The sequence below is a fragment of the Xiphias gladius genome, chromosome 3 (assembly GCF_016859285.1).
Source record: "Xiphias gladius isolate SHS-SW01 ecotype Sanya breed wild chromosome 3, ASM1685928v1, whole genome shotgun sequence".
Taxonomy (NCBI): Eukaryota; Metazoa; Chordata; class Actinopteri; order Istiophoriformes; family Xiphiidae; genus Xiphias; species Xiphias gladius.
Genome location: NC_053402.1, coordinates 3,819,531 through 3,837,939, shown reverse-complemented (window position 1 = coordinate 3,837,939; position 18,409 = coordinate 3,819,531). Strand labels below are relative to the sequence as shown.

Below are 18,409 nucleotides of genomic sequence, written 5' to 3'. Positions count from 1 at the left end.
AATCAGAGAAATAAAGCATTATTTTCTAATTGTTTCACAGCAGTTTCTGAAATGTCCTGAACACAGCAAAAGAAGAAGAAAATAAGAAAATTCAGGAAGAGAGAAGGGTATCTGCAGATAAATACACCACCATACACTTTTAGTGGGTCATAAGTGATGATTGAGAGGGATTACAGTTGTATGAATTGAAATTTTGTTTTTTAGGGAAATCCTGCATAGTATACCATTTAAGAATATAAACCAAGAAGAGCCCTTAGATACATGGATTCAGGTCAGGTAGTACAGCCGAGGGGCTCCAGACTAAACATGGTGAAGCAACATTTAGTTGTTATGCTGCATGCAATTGGAACAAACTGCCAGAAGATCTTAGATGTGCCCCAAATGTAGACATTTTAAAATCCATGTTAAAAACATTTTTCTTTTCATGTTCCTATGATTAAGCTCTAAATTTGCATTTTATTCCTACTGCACTTTAATTCTGGAAGTAGACTTCTACTCTGGCTTACTGGCTTACAGCTAAACTCTATTGGTGGGCTTTTAAACATAAAACATACATTTAAACATACAGTCAAGGCTTCCACTATGTTTTTATTTTATTCTATTTTATGTAATTTGTATTTTCTTTTATATGACTTATCTTTTAATTATATCACTCTCCTTTTAGATACTATTTTATTACACTCTCTTTGATTATATCATATATATATATATACATAAACATACATACACACACACACACACACACACACACATACACATATAAACATATATATGAATGCTCCTTTATTGCTTTTATTTATGTAAAGCACATTGAATTGCCCCTGTGTATGAAATGTGCTATATAAATAAACCGCTATTGCTATTTTTATGAAATTATTGTTGTTTGAAAGGGGGATTTGTGGCTTGAATGTTTCTGGTTTGAATCCCCAGCAATTTATAGAAAAAGACTGCTATTTGATAGACTTGACTTGATGCTTAATATGTTCAGCAGTCTGCGGTCACTTGTGGTGTAAAACTCTAGGTGATATGAATTACACCCCAGAACCCCCTATTGCAACAGTGTTGCTATTACAGTCGTTACACTAGGCAACTGGCAGCAGGGCTGTGATTAAAGGGCTACTCAAGCAACCATAATTTAATTCCATGAAGCTATGGATTTGTGATAGATGGATTTCGTTCAGTAGAGGCCAAAATATTCTGACCTTTTGGCCCTTGTTTGGGTCAAGCTTGAAAAAAAAAAATTGGGCCCTGATAACATCAGACACTTTGTGCTTGGTCAGTCACATTCCCAAGACTCAGTTTATAATGCAGGCTTGGTCAAAATCTGTGTGGCACCGGAGGTCGAGATATCCAGAGTTTGAGTCCCTGGTATGAGTAAAGATCAAAAAATGCTGGATCCTAGATTTCCCACAATGCACCTCAATAGCATATTTTGTCAGACCCCCATGATTTGTTTTTACCCACATCTCCACACCTGCGTTTTTTTTAAACTCTCTGAGCCGAACACAAGACAACATATAATAAGTGTTATTGTTCTCAGACTTTGGAAAGCTCCTCCAGAGCCACAGAACACAGTATACACCTGTATTTACATGCTGAATGGTACTCCTCATGATAAGTTGGCCTAACTGATTTTCATGAGTAAAATTGGTGGAGTGACCATTTAACGCTGTGAATGTAAGGTAGTTCTTGGAAATGACTTTTTTTCATACACTGTTTGGTTTTAAGTGTCTAAAAGCAAAGGCAAAACCGTGTGCATTTGCGTCATTTCAGGGAGAAATCAAGCAGGGTGAGTCTTCTGATGACTCAACCGCTCGTTATCCGCCTGCTTGCTTACGTGGAGTCTTGGTTGAAAGAGACGCAGCCAAACCAGAGCCCCGGTCCGTCCGGACCGCCGGGCCCACCAGCTCTCTCTCCGGTCTCCATCCCGATTCCCAGCGACCTCCTTCCCTCCCTCCGCACTGGACTGGAGGCCTGGGATCGGCTGCAACACTGAGCTCGATGTCGGCGGAAGACGGCTCCAATTTGGAAGAAATGTGGATCGGGCGATGTGTAAGTGAGCGCTCAAAGAAGAGCCGTTGGTTTATTCCGCTAGAAATGAATTAAATTTATGTTTCAGTGCAGTTATTCTAAAGGTCAGTTATCCAGACCCTGGAGGAAAAGAAGAGGAAAAGAAGAGGAAAAGAAGCAAAACAAGAACAGCTGACAGAGCTACGTCACATCTCCGCCTCCTACGATTGGCTGATAGTTAAATTATGTTGTATCTGGCGTCTATTTTGATTGGTGAAATGTACAATAGTGTGTTTTTATTGGCGGAATAGGCCCTTCATGTCCATTCATGTGATGTAGTACTTTCGCAAACATTCTCTTCCCAGAGAAAAAATATGGCCAAATACTGTTCAGAAAAATACAATTTAATTTTGTCTTTGTTATTGTCAAATACAGTAAATCCCACGTAAAAACGGTTGTATCTAGCTGTTTTTAAAACTCGTATACATATCGTTTATGCATGTCCCATAACTTAAGTTTCTACAAATTTCATTACAGAGCTGAATCGTTCGTTAGTATTTATTTTGCTCCACAACAGACCATGGAGGGCGCTGCAGAAAAAGTGATGCAGCACTAATTTTCCATTTTAATAAAATTCAGCGCAGCTTGATGGGTAATTATATGCTGTATATATCAGAAGATCCCATTGATCATAGAAAATGTCTTTATTTATTTATTTGCACAAGTTGGCCTATATGCACGGCCAATGTACATTTCAGACTTTTAATTAAGTTTGAATATGTTAAAGCATTAAACCCACTTAAACATTTTCACAACAAACTAAACTAATATGACCACTTAAATCAAATCTATATGATTCGTTATGCTGCGTTGAAGAGGGGCCAAGGGGCCCCAAGCTCTGCTGCCTTGTATGGCAGGTATCCAGTCCACAAGTCGTAAAAATTTTTTTGTTTGGCCTTACCTGTTATTCTAACAAAAGTCCGGAGGACAGTAGCGAGAAGTGTGAGCAGAGGTTGTGGCTCCAATACCCTCTGACAAAATTGTACAGATAGACAAGGGTCAGGATTGATTTTCACAATACACCTATGACCACAAGTCCAGCTTGAATCCCTGTAGATGGAGATCCTGGTAATGGTTAGTACAGGCTACTACTCAGTTCACCATAATCAAATATTTGCAGGGCAATTTGTACCACATTTTATGCAGTAATGCCAAACATTTCAGTTTACATTTTTATATTAAATATAATTTAAACGGACATCACCAGGGTAATTTTCTCAGAATTGGGAAAACTCCTCCAGAGCCACAGAGGACATTATACAAAAGTTTCCAGGGGCTGAGTTGTTCTCCCCATTACAAGTAATGATACTGATGTGTCAGTTCAGTGAAGTGGCCCTTATAAGTGAGGAAGTTAAATACCAGTTTTAGTAGTAAGTAGCAGCAGTAGAGACAGTACAACAGCGACACAAAAATAAATAACCTACAGACACACATCAACATCATCAATTCACTGAACACACAACACAGAAATGTGAAGAACACATTATTACACTCCAAAGTCTGGCCTGTAAATATCCTCTTTATTGATTTAAAAGATGTTTTAGTCACAAATATCACAAAGCACATGTGCTGACAGTGTTTTCACGTTACTTAAAAGCATATCAGTAGTTCCATATATATGCACAGGGGTTTACTGGCAGATATATTCCTCAGTACTTCTGTCATCCTTATATTCTTCTTGGTTCAATGCTGCAAAATAAGAGTATATTAGAACAATTGATCCTACAGGGTTTTACTGACAGATAAGAGTAGCTTAGCAATGTGTCTGCATTGCAGCTGATAGCTAATACTGGGTGCAGACATTTAATACTAAACATTAAATCAGTACTTCCTTCAGAATGTTATCAGCATGAAAAAGCCTCTGTAGTGGCATTTTGACCATCATAGGTCTCTGGAATGAAATAATTATTTTTTATAAAACACATTTCACGACCATCACTCAAAAACATTTGCTCTATACTAATCTGCTTGTGGCAAATTTTAATAAACTAGTGCAGTGCCCGTTCAAAATGTGCTTGTTATCTCATTAATAGTTCAGTATTTTATTCAATCATCTAATCATCATCATCATCTCATTTCCATGTCACTGCTGCATTATGATATTAATAATAATAATAATAATAATAGACCCAATTGTTCAGATACATGATCAGAAAATACTGGACCACAAATTCAAAAGGATTACTGTGACATGTACACAAGCGTGCCAGTTCATTAGGTACACCTAGATAAAACTAACACAGTATAATACAACAGCCCTGCAAGAAATCCTCCCTTCATGAGGATTATAATGTTCAGTTTTTATTGAATCTGTTTAAAAGGAATTGGTTTATTTTAATTGTCATTTTGGAGGCTGTAATTTGTGGTGCTGTTGAACTGCACTGGGTTACACTGAGAGGTGTTCCTAATATTTTGTCCATCCCATTTATATGAAGGAGGAATCTCTTGTCGATTTTCTCGAGAAGTGCTCATCCAAAATTCAACATTCAATACTGCACTTCCTTGGGTTCTCAACAATACACCAACCAAGTTTGAAATTGATCAGATGAGCAGTAGTCAATTGAAAACAGACAGATGAACACACAGACAGACAGACAGAGATTCATCCATTTATAGTCAGATATGTCCAACTGACTGCTTACTTGTAAGAATTCAGCTTAAATGACAATAAATGACCTCACATTTAAATACCTTAGAGGGTAAAATATCTAAAACACAACTGAGTAATAATCTTTACAGTCAAATGACACAGCTTCACTTTTGTATTGAAGGCAGAGTTTCACATATGTACCTTAAAATCCCAGATCACCATGGCTCCATCCAGACCCACACTACTGTACTTCTCCACTTTGGCTTTCTCCCCTGATACAACACACAGCTGCCTGCAGGACACAACAGAAAGTAAAAAATAGTTAATTTATATGTGGATCTTGATCTGTATCAAATTACACAACACAAATTTTGACAGACAATAGACAACAGACAATAAATATATCTATATATATATATATATATATATATATACACACACATATACACACATATGTGTGTGTATATACAAGAATTTGTGAACAAGTTAGGTAAGCAGTATGGTGTATAAGATAAATATTAGAAAAAACCAATAAACATCTTTTTATAGCACATCCAAATACAAATAATGAACTTTAAATGAACTTTTTGCCAATTTTCCCAATCTTTAAGTATTATTTGGGAATTGTAAATTGTATTTAAAAACTGTCAACTCATACTTAATATATGCTGCTATTAAACAACTATTCAAACTGAAAACCTCCTTGGTGGATCTTATAATTCTACTTTAAAGGGAAACAGCAGTGTCCCTTACGTGATGCTGTTCTGGTGAAGGGTGCCCAGCTCGTTGTTGTCCTCCTCAGTGGCCCTCTTGTCCAGGTTGCGGAAGTGTTGCATGGCTGACATGCTGCCCTTAGAGGTCTGCTTGGGTATGTCCAGCTTCTTTGCAAACTCCAGGGCACCAGGACCCTTATAGGTGAACTGGTATGGACAGCAGTCATGACCCTGACATTGACACACGAGTAAGTATACAAGTACAAAGAATTACAATCTATATTCAAGTTCATTAGGACCATATATGTGCCCATAAAGTGACATTACATAATTTAGCAACAGTTAAAATTTGAGGGCATCATCACCCTTAAATTGTTAGTGCTTGACAAACACACAAATTACCAGAATTGGGATAATTGTTTGTATCCATTACAGTAGTGTATCTCTAACAAACTTCAGTCCTGTCGTAAATTTAAAAACAATCTTACTACAATTCCACCTTTTTCTTCACTTCTATAAGAATTTTAAATATCAGAACATAAACATGGATTTAACCTGAGTTACTGTGTTGATTTGAATTGGGTTTATCTGTGTCCATCTGCTGTATTGTGTTGGGCAGGTAGTGTACAGTTGGTTTTTAGAATTTTTTTAGTGAAAACAGCTGCCAACTGCTGCTGGAAACCTGGTTGACTAGAGCAGAGTTTGTGGTCCAAAACCAAAAGAATGACTTAGAAGATGCTACAAAGCTCTGTAGAATTGAGCAGAACAGCAGAGTTGTTAATATTTCTTTTCAGTGTTCATGATTATGAGGGACAATTTCTCCATAGTCATTTGATCCATTTCAATTTCCAAATATTGATTATTGCAGATTTAAATTAGTGATCTGAATACTTGAATACGTACAGTGGGTGATCATCTTTTCATCTCACAAGAATCTAACTCATGCTTGGAGTTGCTGGGCACACACTCATACTGGTCACACGCATTCCATACACACAGGTACACAAACACAGAGCAAATAATAGTTACCGCAGCAACAATTTCAGTCAGGCTGACATAGAGGACGCTTAGCAGCGGCAGACAGTCAGTGGTCAGCTGGGTTACCCTGAACAGACAAAGAGGCGATATCCTGTAATGTCAGCAAGTACTCATGATACAAATAAAAAACACAGGAAAGTACAGGAACAAGAGTTTCAGCCAAAAAAACAAAGAGAAAAAACTCTGGATATTCAGGAATTGGCGACATTAAAGGTATATGTTACTTCTCCGCATTTAAATGTTTAAAAACGAATAGACCTATGTTATATTTTGTTGAGTTGTGTACTTACATTATCCCAAATTTTCCAGCAATTTTCAAACCTAGAAAAAATCCGTAATTTTAATCCAGGGAACAGTCTGTTTCATTTGGTTGCACATCTGTGGCACCATATCCCCTTTGCTCATGCATCCGTATTGTCTGCCAGAAGCGGTCAAAGTTGACTTTTTATCCAGTTTTAAGCCACATTTTCACATTTTAACCAGATGAAGGGTTTTAGTAACCGTTCGTTTGGATCTTAAGATATCAGAGAAACAAGCTGAGTGCCTAATCTGAAACTGCTTCAGTGTGTTTACCGGTTTTAATCATTTGGTCCGTTTGTTTTGAAGGGGAGGAGACCTGTTTGGATAATTTGGGTCCTGGTATAAACCTCCTGAAAGATTAACACTGAAGGAATCCTAACCAGGAGCAGCTGACTGCAGAGACGGCAATGGTGGTAAAGACAACACCACCCATGATCAACATCCATGATCCCACACTACTTCTTGACATCCCCAAACTCTGTTTTTTGTTATTGTTTTGATTGAGAGACCTCTAGCCACACAAAATAACATTTTGTGTGTTTAAGGTGGCTTCTGAAAGACAGTGTTGAAAAATTATCTGGATACTTCATCTCCATTTTAGCTGAATATCAATACTGGTCATACTGATGGAATGAGTGGCTTAGCTGCAGTACTCACTCTTTCTTCTGGGCAGCATCAACCACAGTGATGCTGCTGTTGTGGGCCACCCACGCCAGCTGGTCTCCACTGGGGGAAAAGGAGACACTGTGCACCCAGCCTCCACAGTCCTTATGCTCCAGCAGCACCTCCCCAAAAGGCATCTTGGCCCCCCAAGCAGTAGGTCCAGGTTTGTCCTCGATGTCCTTGATGTAAGCTGAGAAAACCCTGAGAAGAATGGAGATCTGTTATAGTTTGTGGACTCTGGGACCCAACATTGGGTTGTTTGATGCAGTTGGGCTTGCTGCTTAGACTGATAAAATGACATTGTTTGATTTACTGTATTTGAAAAAATAATGTCTTTAAATACATCATAATTTTTATATAATATTTCTGAAGCTCCCTTTTCTGCTATAGTCTGACTTTTATTATCATATACAAAACCTTTAACATCCAATACAAGGAAATAGTAAAAGAAAAAAGATCCTGTCTTTGGCTTTCAGTGCCATTGCCTACCTGTTCCATGTGAAGATGAAAATTTTTTAAACAGCTCCAAAATACATAGTTTCCTTTTTAAAATAAATGCTTAGTGATTTCCTAAAGTAGCTGGCCACTGTATTTTTTTAAAAAAAATCATTGCTCTAACAGGAGGAAATACAGCATTTATTGGGAACTATTTTCAGTGGTAGATTATTCCACATTTGGTGCTCTAGTGAATATTTCTGGCACTAGGACGGTGTAGTGGAATTGAGTCAAAATAAACTACAGTGTGTGTATGTATTCATGGTAATGAAGGAACCCAGTGCAACATTGTTGCTCATATATGTGATTTTAGTAGTTATTCGACAACAATGGAGCTCCGTGGCACAGAGGAATAAGATATATCAGGCTTTGGATACACACACAACACTTTAGTAGGATACATTGATTGTTGGTTTGGGTCTGCACATTGGATTTGTTGATGATAAGAAAAATATAGAATATTGCCAAACTTGCCCTTTAGGATTCATTGCCAAACCTGCCCTTTAAGATTCAATTCTTGATTATGTCATAGCACTCTATGGCATTCCCAAATCCCAGAAGTCCTCCTTCTCCAGCTCACTAATAAAAGACAGGGATTGCTGCAAAAACTCAGCTCTGAAGTAACTTTATTCAACTTTTTGGTATATTATTCAAACATTTTTTTCTGGCCCTGTTTTTGTAGACCTAAGCCTCCAGTCTGCTTCTCCTCCTCTACATCACAGATTTGATGGTGGTCTTACCTGCAGTGAAGGTCTGCAGATCCAGCTGCCAGTAGGATGTTGTTGGGATGCCAGTCCAGACTCAGGACTGTGGAGCGAATGGGCTTCTTGATGTGCTTACTCAGCCACCTGAAAGAGAGGGAGAATGGTAAAAACCTATATTTGACTGTACTACATGGCGATCTATGTCTGTAGTAAAGAGATACAGTGTATTGTTCAAGAAGTTGACATTTTTACCTAAAGATAAGGTCCAAGTCCAATTTTTGGTTGTTTCTGCCATAGATAGCCGACTATGGGTACATAGACTCTGGACTGTGTTGTTTGACTTTCCAATCTCTTTTTCCATTGCCACTTTGACAGTCATTATCAATTTAAGTCTTATGTGCAAAACTTGAATAGTTTAAATTTGATCATGTATTGCTCACCAGTCGTTCTCCTTCTCAAAGTAGCAGACAGAGATAAGACGAGCTCCACTACCCAGAGCAAACTTGTTTTCCAGAGGTGACCACTTCACACACGTGGCTGCACGGTTGATGCGCACCAAGACCAGGGTGGGTTTCCACATGCCATCCTTCAGAGTCCACACATAGGCGTTGCGGTCAGAGGCACATGTCACAATGCGGTTGGACTCTGGGGCCCAGTCAATGCCTGTGGACATAATTATGAGGCTGTATCAAAGGAACAATGAATATGCAATGCTTCTTACTAGGAAATACTGTTCATTCCACCTTTGATTTCAAATGATATATTTTACTTAAGAAGTAAAAAACTCACTAGTTTCATTCATGCAGACATCACCAAAACAACAATGTGTGTACTAAATAGGGAATATTATTACCACCATGGGGTCATTTTTTAAATAATGTATCACTATTTATTAATTTATTTTTATTAATTTTGCATAATTAAAAACTGCAAAAAGGTTCTTGTACACCATTAAAGGCTTACTGACAGGTGCGTAGGAAAAAAACTCTTTACTTGAAAAGACAACCAAACAATCCAGCAAACTATCCATCACTTTCTTCCTTTTTCATATATTGTTATAGGTTAGGCCCCTTCCAGTATTTATGGATCCTCCCATTATTAGGCTAAGCTGTTGATGTTAGTTATATAGAGCCCTCATTATTACATAAGGGCTCAGTATTTAAGTTGCTCTGGTTGCACTTATATTTATATTTCTTCTTGTAATATTTGATCTCTTTTTACATATTTTTTTGCAACATATTTTTGTTGCATTATATTATTGTAGTTATGAATGAGTTTAGAATATTATGATTACTAGCTATCTTGCCCATTTTCAGATTGCATTTAGTGCTTTTCTGTACCTTTTAAACTCTATAGGGATGGTGTAATATGGGACTGATTTGTAAAATAATGTTTTATCTTATGCCCCTAGAGAACCCTATTGCATAATAAAAAACAATTTTGTATAATACTGGCATATTGTGCATGTTTACAATTGCAATGAGCTCTGTACTGCCTTTGTTTTTGTATTTGATGAGCTTTAATTGACTTTAATTTACAGTACATGCATACCTGGTATCCCAGGTATGGCTGGTATCCCTAGATTTTTTTGTTTCCCAGGTGAGAGTATATAGCCTTTATATGTATGGTGTTGTTTGTATGTTTCTCTTTTGTCTGTATGAATTATGCCTGATGAAGGTCTAAGGACCGAAACGTTGCCTAGGTAAAATTAGAACTCAAATGTACCATCACTAAGTACTCCAAATGGGAAAAGTCTTTAGCAAATGTGTGATAACAAAAATGTTCTACAAACAGTACATGGCCACATTAACCTGTGCGCAGGCCACAGGAAAATGACATCATGATAACAAGTAAGCAAACTTCATTTACTGATAAAAACCAAAAGAGGAGGTTAAAAGCTCTTTAAAAAAACTACCAGGTGGTCCTTCAGTTAAATGTATTTTACCAAATCATTATTCCCAAGGTCAAGAATGTACTTTCAGTCCCAAATTTTTTAATTTTTTCAATTAATTTCAATTATTTAAATTACAAAGAAAAAGAGTTGACACCCATTGAAAGATGTTGTTTATATATCTCCTATTTTTTGCCCAAAATAGGTGGGATGTTGTCAACAAGTCAAATGCACCTTTCCTTTAGTCACCATTTTAAGTTGCAGTACCTGTGATTCGTCCACTGTGCTCAGTAAGCTCATGGATTTTGACCCAGTCTTTGCCTTTCTTCTCATAAATGTTCACAGCATTGTTGTTCGGACTCACTGCAATCTCTGCAAAGAAGTATGTGTTCAGGGATTATGCATTGTAATCATGTAACACTGTAATAGTAATATAGTGATACAGAAGCAGTAATATGCCATGGTCAATATGGAAAGGTTCAGAGGAGCACGAATGTGCTTGGCAAATGTCACGCCTATCAGTCAGTTACATTTTGTGTGAAAAAAAAGCTATACGGTCACAAAATGAATAAGTTTAATCTTATGAATATAGATAACAATCTTGCCACCAGTTATTACATGTGCAAGGTTATTAGTGGGAAACTCATGAGAGTTATCCTCTGGGAAGCATGAACATTTATTCAGTAAATTTCATAGTAATCTCTGCATGCCTTTGCCATCATTCACTAACTGTCTTGTCATTTCAGACCCTCCCACTCCCACTACTGCCCTGCAGTAACCCCAGCCCTTCCTACCTTTCCAGTCACCTAATCCCTCCACGCCCTTGTGCTCTCCCATTCCCCATTCCCTCATTAGCTCCCTTGTATACCGGTCCACTTCCACTTGCACTCTGCAAGATTGTCTATAGTGCTATCCCAGTCGTAGCATTCCACCTTTTTTGTACATGCCTGTTTTTGCCTGCCTTTTTTTTTCTTATCCCTTGCATGCTTTTGGACTATGCCTTTTGCTTGCTGCCTTTTTGCCTATTATTCCTGCCTGCCTGTTACCAACCACTGCCTGCTGACTTTCCCCCCTTGCCTAAGCCCTTACCTGCTCTTGCCTGCATTACCTTTAAATAAAGGTGAACCCTTAGAACTTTTCATTGTTGTCGTGGAGTCATGCATTTGAGTCTTGTTTGTTCTGAGCTGTTACGTGTACATGTAGAAAAACCTCAGTATAAAAACCATGAATATCTACAGTGCATACAGTATAATTCAAATGTTATGCTAGCAAAGCTAGCAATTTGGCTGTAGGGATGGCACTATTGGTCAGTTTGTTGGTCCACTTCAGACTGAAATACTCAACAGAGATTGGATGGATTGCCACAGGATTTAGTTGAAACATTCATGGTCCCCAGAGGATGAATTATAACTGTGGTGGTCTTCTGGGTTTTCATTCAGCACCATAATCAGGTCAAAATTTCTGTTTGGTTTAGGACCAAAATACTTGCTGAACTAATGATTTTCCCCTCAGCCTCAGCTGTACTTAGTGTTTAATGCTAATTAGCAAAATGTTAGCATGCTAACATACTAAACTTAGACGGCAAAATGGGAAAAATTACACCTGCATGTTAACATGGTCACTGATGACCCAGTCTCCTAGAAATTATATATAATATAAAACATTTCCCCCCCCCCAATTATGTTGTAGTGGCAACATAATTGCTGGGTGGATTATGTTCACAGGCAACATTTTTTTGAATGAATGAAGTGCTACATTTATGAACAACACCAGAGTAACTAGGAGGTGGTTGGGGTGGATACCAGGTGTAAAAATTGCAAGTCTCACACAAGAGACTGTGTGAGTAAAGACTCTTGTTTCTTAAGCAACAGAAGCACTTTGGTTAAGGTTAGGGAAATATGGTGGTTTTGGTTATGTAAATAAACACGTGTCTGAAGTCACTGTGAACTTTTTCTGTATTAAACAAAACCACGCTCTTTCCCTAATCTTAACCAAGTGCTTAAACATAACTATACAAAATTTATTAATGCTGTTATCACTACAAGTGGATATCACACTGCAAGATCGGCAATTTTGGCGGAAAACATATACATTGTCTGTGAGCATTTTATTGATACATTTATTATCAACGTATTGTGACTTGCCAAATAAGTGAATACAAAATTTCCTCATTACATTAATAGAAAAATTAAGCCGTGGCAGTTACATTTCCTTCAAAAATTACTTGTATATTAACATAATTTCTAGGAGACAGGGTTGTACTGTGAGAATGTTAGCATGCTGTCATTAGCTCAAAGCAATCCTGTGCTAAAGTACGACCTCATAGAGCCACTAGCATGGCTGTGGATTCTGGATGAAACACCTTGTCATGGACCAAAGTCCACCAACCAACTAACTGACTGACATTCAGTTGAACTACTGCATAAAACTTTTTCTTTCACAATGGAGTGAAGTGAGGCTTGATGAAAGTGTGTAAAAGTCAATGATAATGCCCTGCGATGTTTAACGATAGCTGTAATGTCAAATATGCAAGCAGCGGTAAACATCATGCAACTTGCAGTCAGATGCATGCAGTAAAGCTCTTTGAGTCCATTTCCTATATTGATGATCAGATTCTCTGTGGTTCTCCAGGCAACATTAGTGCAATTAGAGGAGGGAGAAAATGTATCAGCAGGCTGCATTGCAAGTTTAGTCCCATCCTGTATTAAACCCAAAAGTTATAGAGAAAGAATATAGGCATGTGATGTCTATGCCCACGCATTTTTATGTATTTATATGTGCACATAGTTGTACATATGTGTTTATTACTTTACATGGAACTGCAGGCGGGCTAGTATATATGTTGTTTCACCTACGGGTCCTGTGTTTGTTCCAGGCGTGGCAGGAGAGCGGCTCCAGGCCAAAACTGTAGAGTGACATGTCTAAACAGAGGCAGGAGAGGCTGCTGGAATGTGTCTGCTGTCACGGCTGCTCTGCAGATGTGCTGCTGCAGGTCCCAGGATGTGATCAGAGAGGAAGACAGGGAGACACTTCGTTGAGAGACATGATTTTTTAAGGCACAGCTAGTTTGTTGTATTTGGGTTGAGTGAGTTATACAGTTGTGGTATTAGATTTTCAAAGAAATCATAATTTTAATACATATTTAATCCTTATATCTTTTAAATCTTTACTTAGTCTGATGTATACCTAGAAATTCGGTCCTAAGAACGTGGGTAAATTCATGTTATGGGCAGACTTAAAATGTTGTTATATCAGTTAATTTCTGCAACAAACTTCATGTAACTCATTGTTAGCCAGGTGAGTAATGCGTTTGAGATAAGTACACCTTGGTCAGTTGAAGTGCACAATGGGCAAATATGCTTTAACTGTTACGTCTGTATTTGTCTCTGCCCTCCAACAATACCCTGATACTGGCTGGCGACACAAACCTTAGCTTTTTGAATCTGTTTCTTACAGTTTTGCATTATTATCACAAAGCAGAGAAGAAGTTAGTACAAACAGTCTGACAGGATTTCAGCCTAAATAGACACTCCCTCAGACTTGTGCATAGGAATACATTCCAAGTATTACTTCCGCTGGTGTATTTGTATTTACCTTGCCCTATCAAACAAACACTAGCAGATATAATAACTGATGAGAAGCAATATCCAATACAGTTTGGCAGATTAGAATGATTGGAAATGGAAAAATACTTTCCTGTATGGACCAGATGGAAAGCATAAACCAGTTCTACCAGTGATCAAATACTGAACAAGTTGATTAGATGTGATAAAAACATTGAGAGCAGAGATTATTACTTACCTTTGCTGTGTATGTGTGGTCAGGTTGAATTGGTGGTGGTGGTGAAAAGTGCAGGGTTGTATTCATGGACTCTGGACAGTCGACACGAATGGAGCTGTGCAGTCTGACTAGATGAAGGAAGTGAGTACGGTATTCCTGAAGGGAGTGAAAGAAAGGTGGGTGTGTCTCCTAATAGTTCTTGAGCAAGCATCTAGTCTGGAGCAAGTTTGTTGAGATAAACCTTTCTGTTTGGCTATTACCATTTGGTTGGTAGCCACCAATATGTACACAACAACAGGTAATACAAAAACAGCGTCCTTAAAAATATATTGTTTGGCTTTGGAGCTTTCTAGGCCAGTTACATTAACTGATTGCTACTTCTATGATTTTTCTAACGAATGCTGGTGATAAAAATTAAAAACTAGATTGAAGCCACTAAAACTAAGGTGTTTTAATAATATTTGTTATTCTGACACTTATCTTCTCAGTTAATTGATGCATTGTTTTGTCCATAAAATATCAGAAACTTGTGACAAATACCCAGCATAACTTCCCAGAGCCTAAGGTGACCTCTACGAATTATTTTTTCTTCCAACCAAGTGTCAAAAACCCAAAGATATCAAACTTATAATGACATAAAACTGAGAAAATCAGTAAATCCTCATAACTTTTAAGCTGGCATCGGAGAATGTTTAGTGTATTGGTTATAAATGATTGAAAGGATCGATTATCAGAATAATTAGATATAAATATTCTGTTGATCAACTAATTGATCAGTTTGCAGTCTCAGTATATGACGACTAAATTCGACCGTCTGTCGTGACTGTATAGAATGTGTATTTGCACTTTTTTGTTCATTGATTATATGTTTTTTGAATACAGCACTTTTTTTTCAGTTTTTCGATTCTGTATTATTTTGTGGGGACGCTTTTACTGTGAAAGAACCTCAGGGGGAAGCGGAGGTTCTCTGCTGTCAAGAAGAAAAACAAGCAGGACGACACGTCTTTTCATATTTGGTGAGGATTTTCGTGAAGTTCGCAGTGTTCATCGTTACTTGTAGCGCATTTATGGAAAGCATGTCACTTTTTTATTTGTAGGCTGTTTTTTCCCCATTGTTTAGATACGGAACTCTGGATTGCTAGTAGTTAGCTCGCTAAGCTAATTTAAGTGGTTAGTATTCAAAATGGCTAATTTTGAAAAATCCTCAGGCTTAATAACAGTAACTTTCAATAGTATTGCATTGACTGCCATCATTTAAAAACGTTCAAAAACGTTAGCAGATGAAAGTAGCTAAGTAACGTTGGTTAACTGTTAGGTTAGCTGACGTCAGCCTGCTCAGTACTGTACCTGACTGTACCTGACTGTACCATACTGTACCGTACTAACTTGAGTACCATTTGGAGTTCAATGTACTTTAGGTAGTTGGGGAGTTAACTACTTAATTCCGTGATATAAGGGTTCAGTATTTTACAGGGTACTATGGTTGAAGTTACTATACTTTGCTGATGGCCATTGGACATGGTTAATTAAGTATTCACATTCTTACAGTAAAAGTGTTACCACAATGTAGAATTGAAAGTGAATGTTCTGCATTCAAATTTTGAACTTATTTAATTAAAAGAAGCACAAGCCCCTTTGAGCCCCTGGGCAAAAATTGGTTGTTGGACACACCTGACCAACTCTCCAAACACTTTTGTGCCATGTGTACGCTCCCTGTTTCCATTAAGTGCATTAAACAAATTTACAATTGATCAAATTATGTGCAGGCGTACAGTGAACCTGGGGCTTATGGGGACCCTGGAGATCTGGGGACCCAGGGCTTGCTTAGTTGATAATCCAGCCTTGTATGTAGGCCGTGTCAAACTTAGTTGAGACATGTTGTTTTTTTAGGGCTGCAACAATTAGTTTATTAATCAGTTAGTTAATTGACACAAAATTAATTGGCAAATATTTTTGATAATTCATCAAAAATATTTGATTTTGTTTTAGTCATTTTCAGGCAAAAATTTGCTGGTTAAAGCTTCTCAGAATTGATGATTTGATGCTTTTCTTTGTCATATCTGATTGTAAACTGAAGATTTTAGGAATTTGAATTGTTGGTCATATAAAACAAGCAATATGAATACATCATCTTGAGCTTTGAGAAATGAAATACAGACATCTTTCACTGTTTGCTGACATACTATAGATGAAGCAATTAATCAAAAAAATAGTCTGCAGATGAATTGATAACTGAAATAATCATTTGTTGCAGCTAGGGATGAAACAGTTACAGGTTTCACGGTAAACCATAGTAAAATCGCCAACAGGTAGTATTACCGTTTTCAAATTTTAATTATTACTGAATACCGTACATTGAAAAACTCACGGGGATACTGTCCAGCATCAACCCAGGTTATCTACAGTCTCCCAGATGCAAGCGTGCAGGCGCAGCATGCAACGTGGGTTTGTATCAGTCATTACATTTTGGAAGGCAATGAAAGCCCTCTGGAGATTTTTTAAGCCTTCTAAGTGGAATCAGTCTTAAGTGTGGTTCTATTTTGGTTGATGTATAAGAGTGCTGAGGGAAACTTGATTGAAGATGGTCACCCTATCTGCCGTATGCTGTGAAAAGGGGAAACACTTGTATGTATGAGTTATAAAATTCTAAGTTAGCAGAACACTACACGTTGTTCAGCTGCTGTATGTGTGTATGCAGACTGTTTTCGCCAATTGCACACAATAACACGTTACGTAGTTTAGTCACCCAACTAACATATATTGTTCATTTCAAATTCGGAAGTTGTTGAATTGGTTGTAAAAGTGTTCCAGCAGGAGAAATGCTATAGACTCCATTGCAAGACTCCTTAGCACTGATGTCAATTGTTGGGCTGATTGCAATTATTTTCACCATCTTCTTCTTTTGTATTTCTGTAAATTGTGCATGGGTTCATTCCATATACTCAAATACAACTCAGAAGATGGACTGTGTTTGTGTGTGTGTGTGTGTGTGTGTGTGTGTGTGTGTGTGTGTGTGTGTGTGTGTGTGTGTGTGAAAGAGAAAATAGTAATAGTAATAATAATGTAACAACACCAATAATAATAATGATAATAATGAAATTATTTCAGTGTCAGTAGCAGTACTTTTTGTACATTTTCAGCACATTTTAACAATACTGTCATAATACTGATAACCAAGATCATTTTGGTCACTATAATCGTGATATATTTTCATACTAGTTCATCTTTAGTTGGAGCCCTAATTTTTAGACTGGCATAGTTTGCAGTCGACATTTGTTTTGTATCAGGCTATAAATAACCAAAAATAACACCAAACCACTAATCTGTGGTTCTTTTTTCCAACATAGTCATCCATTTTAACCATGATCCTAATCATTAGTAGTAAAGGGCAGTCTTCCGTCCTTCCCTCTTTTACTTTTTAGTGTGTATTTATTTACACAGGAATTGGGCGGAAGCCCTTTCCTTATGAACACATAATCGTAATCAAATAATCATTACTTAAAATTATTGAGCTGATTTTGTTTAATCATTCAGAAAATAATGTTTATATAATTATCATTATTGTTTCATCACTCAGCAGTAGTTGACAGTATCAGTTTGTATAAGGGTCCTGGTGATATTCCTTTAGGCATGAATCCCCCCAGGAAACATTTATATAATACATTTATATAATTTCCATATTGAATGCATATCTGTGAATATGAAGAGCTAAAAGGACTCTTATAATTCAGAGAAGCCTTAAAACCCTGGTGTGTGGGGCTTATCTGTTAGCCTCTTAGGAAAGTCTGCATGAAACGACTGAAACAAACGCTGTCATGATGTTCTCTTCAGATATTAACCCTTAAATGCTTAACTGTTTTGCAGTTGAGCATGGATAGACAGATGTGGCATCTCATCCGCTTTTGTGGGAGTTATTCAGCATATCGTGCTCGGAATGGCTTTGTCATTCTCATGATCCACTTCTGCTTTTAAATGATCAGATTCATGAATGGCACAAAAACAAATCCTCATCATTAGTAGCCTCAGGTATTTCTTCATTTGCAGAGCTGCTGTCAACAAAACCCTCCAATATTAAAGAAAATGCTGCTCTGAACTAAACCTGCACCATCATGACACTGTGACATTAAGCCATTATAATAGGCTTATGCATCATTGTTTCTGTATC

General features: G+C 37.5%; 2 protein-coding genes across 4 annotated transcripts in view; one reads left to right on the top strand and one right to left on the bottom strand.

Moving 5' to 3' along the window:
• Positions 1 to 3,590: 3,590 nt before the first annotated feature.
• zgc:86896 (uncharacterized protein LOC415190 homolog) lies at positions 3,591 to 14,373 on the bottom strand. The gene is made up of 10 exons (XM_040118435.1): positions 14,266 to 14,373; positions 13,320 to 13,450; positions 10,732 to 10,836; positions 9,014 to 9,236; positions 8,610 to 8,717; positions 7,369 to 7,575; positions 6,403 to 6,478; positions 5,414 to 5,604; positions 4,862 to 4,952; positions 3,591 to 3,759 (listed from the first exon to the last, which is right to left on the bottom strand). Exons 2-10 carry the CDS (start codon positions 13,381 to 13,383, stop codon positions 3,754 to 3,756), a joined length of 1,071 nt encoding a protein of 356 aa, XP_039974369.1. The 5' UTR covers positions 13,384 to 13,450; positions 14,266 to 14,373; the 3' UTR covers positions 3,591 to 3,753.
• Positions 14,374 to 15,152: 779 nt separating this feature from the next.
• prkar1aa (protein kinase, cAMP-dependent, regulatory, type I, alpha (tissue specific extinguisher 1) a) overlaps positions 15,153 to 18,409 on the top strand; it is a 13,763-nt gene continuing 10,506 nt past the window's right edge. For 2 of the 3 annotated variants that reach the window (XM_040122383.1, XM_040122366.1), the window contains exon 1: positions 15,153 to 15,260. The gene's annotated coding sequence lies outside the window, so the exon portion shown is untranslated. The remainder of the gene's footprint in view (positions 15,261 to 18,409) is intronic. The other variant, XM_040122375.1, reaches the window with a different exon arrangement.

Coding starts and splice junctions, on each gene's coding strand:
- zgc:86896 (XM_040118435.1), bottom strand. CDS start 13,383: ATGTCACTCTACAGTTTTGGCCTGGAGCCGCTCTCCTGCCACGCCTGG. Junction 8,718..9,013: donor TTTGAGAAGGAGAACGACTG/GTGAGCAATACA, acceptor CCTCTCTTTCAG/GTGGCTGAGTAAGCACATCA. Junction 6,479..7,368: donor GATGCTGCCCAGAAGAAAGA/GTGAGTACTGCA, acceptor TTGTCTGTTCAG/GGTAACCCAGCTGACCACTG.